The sequence below is a fragment of the Ctenocephalides felis genome, unplaced genomic scaffold, assembly GCF_003426905.1.
Source record: "Ctenocephalides felis isolate EL2017-DRISC unplaced genomic scaffold, ASM342690v1 CF-g0.4_SCAFFOLD_03570, whole genome shotgun sequence".
In the NCBI taxonomy this organism is placed as follows: domain Eukaryota; kingdom Metazoa; phylum Arthropoda; class Insecta; order Siphonaptera; family Pulicidae; genus Ctenocephalides; species Ctenocephalides felis.
In genome coordinates, this window is record NW_020539724.1 from 9,442,806 (window position 1) to 9,449,381 (window position 6,576).

Genomic DNA, 6,576 nt, shown 5'->3' on the forward strand with positions numbered 1-6,576 from the left:
CAACATTGAACCGTCATGATGACGTGGGATCGTGATTCCGTATCAAATTCAGGCGAATCAAAAGTAAAATTTTAAACTTGAGGTTGGGTAGATCATTTGGATATCAAATGTTTTTAGTTCTTGATTATACGTTCTTAGATGCAAGTCTTCTGATTTTTTATGTTACTGTATACATATTGGAGTTTTGTTGGATCAGCCAATTTGATATATACTTGGATGCCTCAAATATTTATTTTAAAATTTTATTTTGTGACTTTTGCAAGATTTTTGTTGGTTTGATTTTATTCACAATTAACCATTTGGGGAGTTGAATTCCAAATTTATATTTTTCAGCTTAACGTAAACTTCATGTAATTCGACAATATTAATATTTTATTACAAACAATCAATAGTATTTTTTTTTTCTTTCAAAGAATATCTGATTAAGAAGTACAGGTTTTAAAGTACTTTGTTTGTTCAGGAACATCGCTTTTACCTTTACAACAATCAAGAGATTGCTACTTAAGGGGCACAAATAGTGTGAAATTTTCAAAAAATCGAATTTTCAATTTTTCCATATTTCAATAGGTTATACCTTTAAAAATAACATACCAAAATTTTAAATGGATATCTTAAATAGTTTTTGAGTTACAGCCGTTTAAAGAGTATATATAGTATATAGTATAACGATCATTTAATCTTTAAACGCGTTTTTCTCGAAACAGCATTTTCCGAATTTGCTGCAGCGATTACTCAAAAACAAATGATCCGATCACTATCAATTTTTTTTTTCATCTTCCATATATAGTTCTCTGTAAAATGAACTATCGATTTTTTGATCGGATCAAAAATCGAATTTTGGCAGTCCAAAAACGACCAAAATTTTGGGTAAAATTCGACTTTTTTAAAAAAAAACGCCATTTTGTCAATTTTTGATTTTTTTTTTCTTTATCGTAGTTCATTTTACAGACAATATTATCTAGTTTAACGAAAATTCTTTTTTTTTAAATTTCATACACGTAGAAGGCCGGAATCACTGCAGCAGTGAAGGGCCTTTTTTTGTCGCGCCGTTGGAGATCGACGATAACTTAAAAATATTTAATTTTTTTCTTCAAAAATTTTACTATGTATTCTTAAAATATGTATAAATATATTCCTAAAATTTTGAAATGATTGATAACGTAGTTTTTTTAATATAAATTCCCAAAAATCACCTTTTTTTAGGCGGTTACACTAGTTGTGCCCCTTAAGTTAAAAAAAAATGGATTGGGAAGAAAAAAATCTAAATTGCAGGTTTACTAAGCTAAATCTAACAGGTTAAATTTTGGGGATATTTGAGGAAAGCAAGTCTTTTGCAAGTTGATTCCGAATGTTTTCAGCCTTGTCTCGCACTTAGATGGAAGAATATCTGATTAAGAAAAACATGTTTTAAATTATTTCTATTCTTTTCGTATGTTCTGGAACATCATTTTTTTATATTTTCAACAATCAAAAAGATTGCTACTTAATCTGTTCAGTGGATACACGCTTGAAAATATTTCTTTTATCCTTTCTATTTTCTGGAGTGACGCTTACCTTTTCAACAATCAAGGTGCAATAGGTCGAAATTACAATCAGCGTCCGTCCTTTAGCGAAGTGTTTTAATTAAACGACGAAAGCACTTCATGATAATGATTTAATGGATGTCGAATGTAACCGCTGAATTGTAGAATTTAACACGCTTTCTGGCTTCAACCCTAACCAGAGGGATACTCGGCTTTCCCGGGCTTTTGTGCGGTTGTTGGCCTCCCCCGCTTTTCCACGATCGATATTTCGGCACTTCTGTAGAGGAATCTGCGTTTCTAGTATTTCTATAAGGGCTTAGTGTTTATATGTAGGGCAAGGTATTAGACATAATCGTAAAAACATTTATTTTTAAATGTTTTTTGAAATTTCAAACTAACCAAACTAAGCACTTCCTTATTATTGATTTTATAGCTATTCTTTATTGACATGAAAGAATAAACACTATACTGAAGAAAGCTTATTGATAACCATTCTTCATCATACTCATTCGCAATTGTGAGTCATTATAAACAATTATAAATATTTTATAGGCTTTTGAAAAATAAATTATTTTACAAAAAATTATGAAAAAAATCATATTTTTTCATTTATTTCGATATCATTTTCAATAGATCATTTGTATATCTCGATTTATTTTTGGAGGGGAATGATATAAAATATATATTCATATTTATTTATTAAACTAATTAATGCAATATTTTATATTTGGCATTTTTTCTGACAAAATTTTTACTTTAATTGTCTTTCTATTTTTTACTTAATTATATAAATTAAATTTAATGGTAAACTCGCTCTGTGTATTTACGGGAATAGTTCTTGATGCTATTTTTTGCCAAATATTCATAAAATAATCATTTTCAATGTTATAACTGCACAGAAAAATAACAAATAATTATCCATATGTGAACTTTTATTTTAAAATTTGATTTAATTAAATTGTATAATTTTCTCTTCCACTTTTACTCTGTAAGTACATTTCTTTCCATTCTAAATATTTTATAATGTAAATACAAAAGTATATGACGAGTTCTTTTTATTTATGGATTTAATTAAATGACAAAGATCTTGCCATATTTATGTAAACACGTGTTTTAATTAAGCTTCTTTTAGTATTCAGGGATGTTAATAATATATCAGCGTACGTATATTTAAAATGTACTTGTTTAGATTACGTAAATTTAAATTTTAATTAAATAATTTTGGTTAAGTCTTTTATTAAAAAGATATTCCCATACCGGGAATCGAACCCGAGCCTCCTGGGTGAAAGCCAGGTATCCTAGCCACTAGACCATATGGGAGATGAATACTATCGAGAGCAACTCTGGTTTCGTGTTTGAAGATTGATTACAATTTGCTGATATTATTTAATCAGCTGCGATTAATATCATATGAATCATCCACAGTCACTCCATATTAATTATGAACAATCTTGCAAGCTTGTATTTCAAGTATTATTCACTAATCAGAATTAGTAATTGTTTGTATATAAATAAGTGGAATTTCACTATTTAATTTTAATATTGCCCATTTTCTGTTCAATTAGCTAGAAAGGTCGAATTCTTCATATGTGAACCATATGGAGTCAGCAAATAGAATATTTTCGATGCCAGTATAAAATATGCTATTTATAGCGTCAATTATTGCTCGAATACCATAGCCAACGGTTATTGAGAGGTTAATAGTTTGGCACGCTTGTTAGCGATTATAATCATCAAATAATTATAAAGTCAATATATGCTGATGAACTATAAATATAAATTTGGGACGGACTAAAATTCAATTTAACGTCTATTTAAATTATATTTCTAATGGTAAATCATAAAATGCTTCTGGTTATGCTGCGGTGATACTCTTGGCATTTATGATATTTTAGCTATAAACAATAAAATGGTTCTACTACCAGCTCCAAATATCTTCAAAAACAATTTAATGTTTCACTCATATATTTTATTACTTCACAATATTTGTGATCATGTTGAGGGACTTGTACGCTTTATTGTAAGCAATATAAATTATTTCTATTAATTTCATTCATGCGTAGTAAATATAAAAAATTGTAAACTTTTATCAGGCACATCTGTGGAAGTTGTTTCATTGTGATTTACGACGTTAAACCGAAATCGTTTGTTTGACTGGCAAGGTCATAAATATATCCGTTCTGATTGGCGTATTGGCTTGTTTTGTAAATACATTTGGGGTATTTATGTACCACAATGGTTATTTTTGGGTGCGTTTATCTTATGAAATTTAACTAAAAACAGAGGTGAAAATAGTATTTTATCTTTGTGTTCAACTAGTGTAGGAAGGAACCATCCATCCGAGTAGGAAGCTGGTTATTTTCTACTAATCCAGAAAAAACTAGCGCACATTTCTCAGTAAACTCAGGAACAATGAGAATTTTTTTATAAACCAGGCTATAATGTGTAAAATGTCTAAATATAATGGTATCTTCAATATGTTATTACGACCTTTCTCGCTGAAATTCGACCCAGTGAAATTCCACCTATTTTATTTATATACAAACAATTACTAATTCCTGATTAGTGAATAATACTTGAAATAAAAGTTTGCAATATTGTTCATAATTAATATGGAGTGACTGTGGATGATTCATATGGTATTAAACGCAGCTGATTAAATATCAAAAAATTGCAATCAATCTTCAAACACGAAACCAGAGTTGCTCTCAATAGTATTCATCTCCCATATGGTCTAGTGGCTAGGATACCTGGCTTTCACCCAGGAGGCTCGGGTTCGATTCCCGGTATGGGAAATTTCTTTTTATTTTTCCAAATTTTACTTTTAAACAAATTAATGCTAATTGTTAATAAGTATATATTTACAGTTTATCGCATTCAAATTGTGCTGTTAAAAATAGATTTAAGTTGCTTGTACACTTTCACAATGAATCATTTATTATTTATCAGTTTTCATTTTATTTTCAAACAATTATCGATGCCTTCTACACATTGTGGGTCATTATTATCACACGATACAGATGCCCTTTTGACCCTTTTAACTTATAATGATGACTTTATAACCCAAGTCATTGTAATATTGACCTAAGCTAAATGAAAATTAATTATTTTGTTGTTAATAATTTTTATTATCGCTTTAATATAATACAATAACATTTTAATGAGATGATTTTGTTTGCGTGCGTATTATTGGATTCTGTAACTATGCTGATTTTATAAAACAACAAACATTAATAATTGTATAAAGCTCGTTATAGAATTGCATTCTCATTCGGTTGTTTGAAGATGGTTTAATTGACACGATATTTATTATTAAATATTTTGAGTTACTTGTGATGGATCTTAGAAAAACACTGATCGGTGAGGTTTTCATATTCATATTCAAACATTTTATTATTTTGAACGATATTGCGGTATTTTGTGTTTATGTGCACGATGTGCAAATACGAGCTTTCAATATTTTTTAATTAAAATTTTGTTTCTAGGCGAAGCAATCGACGATATGGAGGCTCCGGTCAATTTGCAATACCGCGATAGCCAGCACCAAAACAGCATGTTGCAGGCTTTGAACACGATGCGGAAAAACGATCGGTTTTGCGATGTTATTTTGCATGTAAGTATTTGTAATTGAGTTTAATTAAATTTTGTAGTGTTTCTGTTATCAGTCTCGATAAATATTTTTATCACTTTGAGGAAACCGCATTTTATACATTATACTGAGTGCACTAATAATTCCTAACAATTTAATTTTTACCTAATAATTCCTAACTATCTAGAGTTTATCCTTGTATATTATCTATACGATGTCTGTTTCCTTTATTAGGTGGGTACTGCGGCAATATCTGCTCACAGAGCTGTATTGGCAAGTGCTTCACCCCATCTCCTAGAACTTTTTGGAGAATCAGGATGCCCGTCGCGATGCAGAACCGGTGCCAAGTTACCGGCTTAACGGCGGCATGACCAAATGTGCCCTGCAAGCACTAGTGGATTATGCTTACACTGCAGTATTAGATGTACCTGATCATGAGGTGAGAGTTATAAACTTTCTAATTAATTATTCAGTTAGATAAAATAAATTGCTTATTAAAGATTGAAATTCAAATTTTTATTACCTATATTTCTTGTTTTAGGTTAAAGAAGTGTACCTCGGAGCCTGGCAACTTCGTATGGAACGTGTCGTGAGTGAATGCGCTCGCCATTTAGTATCCCGGCTAACTGATGAAACCTGCATTGAAACACGATCTCTACCAGGAATTGCCAAAAACCGCGATTTTGTATCGCGTGTTGATCGCTATATCTCTGATAGATTCATCGCGACGGACGGTAACGGCAGTTGTGGTGTCAGCAACACACCAGCATTTTTGGCTCTAAATTGTGTACAGATTGAAGTTCTTCATCAGACAAGACAAGAAATGTCACTAGTTGCTCCTGGTTCTTTGTGCAGACTTGTTTTGGACTGGGTTAAGAGGCAGATGACCGAAGAAACTATCACCGTAAGTTTGCAAACTATTTACTCACTGCTTTATTTATTGTAAAAAATATTTTGTATCTTTAGGTAAATCAATTGATGGAGAGATCTCATTTACTCTACTTGGCTATAGATAATTCGCTTCAAGATTGTGCCCAAATGCCACCGGGCCAAGATTCTGAATTGGTCGAAGATTATAAAAAAATGTCTCAAAATGTCCAACCAACAAAGGTAATTGAGTCTTATATAATAAACCTGCTGCAAATTATATAAACAATCATTTAAAAACATAAGGACAAGTAAAAATCTTATTTTTCTCTCCAGGTCGCAGGAAATGTTTAGGTCAGCCAGTGAGACCCGCGTTCTGATTTATTCACGAGACATTGGTGACCGCAATGATGCCGACACAGAGCCGGACTGGAGTGTGATTGCCTCAGATAAAGTGGGAGGTAAATTTAACTTGATAAACCACCAACATCTGTCGTTGGGTTGTTTAAAAAACATTCAAATTCCAACGACAGACTTATCAACAAATCTTAGTTGCAGATGATAGTTTACGACTGCCCAAAGGTGAGGAGAAACGGA

The 6,576-nt window shown here is 31.2% G+C and overlaps 1 protein-coding gene across 1 annotated transcript; it reads left to right on the plus strand.

Moving 5' to 3' along the window:
• The first annotated feature begins 4,858 nt into the window (after window positions 1-4,858).
• LOC113383182 (influenza virus NS1A-binding protein homolog) lies at window positions 4,859-6,333 on the plus strand. The gene is made up of 7 exons (XM_026621428.1): window positions 4,859-4,883; window positions 5,009-5,136; window positions 5,347-5,385; window positions 5,429-5,551; window positions 5,654-6,016; window positions 6,079-6,222; window positions 6,316-6,333. Exons 1-7 carry the CDS (start codon window positions 4,859-4,861, stop codon window positions 6,331-6,333), a joined length of 840 nt encoding a protein of 279 aa, XP_026477213.1.
• Window positions 6,334-6,576: the final 243 nt, after the last annotated feature.

Coding starts and splice junctions, on each gene's coding strand:
- LOC113383182 (XM_026621428.1), top strand. CDS start 4,859: ATGGATCTTAGAAAAACACTGATCG. Junction 4,884..5,008: donor TCTTAGAAAAACACTGATCG/GTGAGGTTTTCA, acceptor TTTTGTTTCTAG/GCGAAGCAATCGACGATATG. Junction 5,137..5,346: donor TTTGCGATGTTATTTTGCAT/GTAAGTATTTGT, acceptor TTCCTTTATTAG/GTGGGTACTGCGGCAATATC.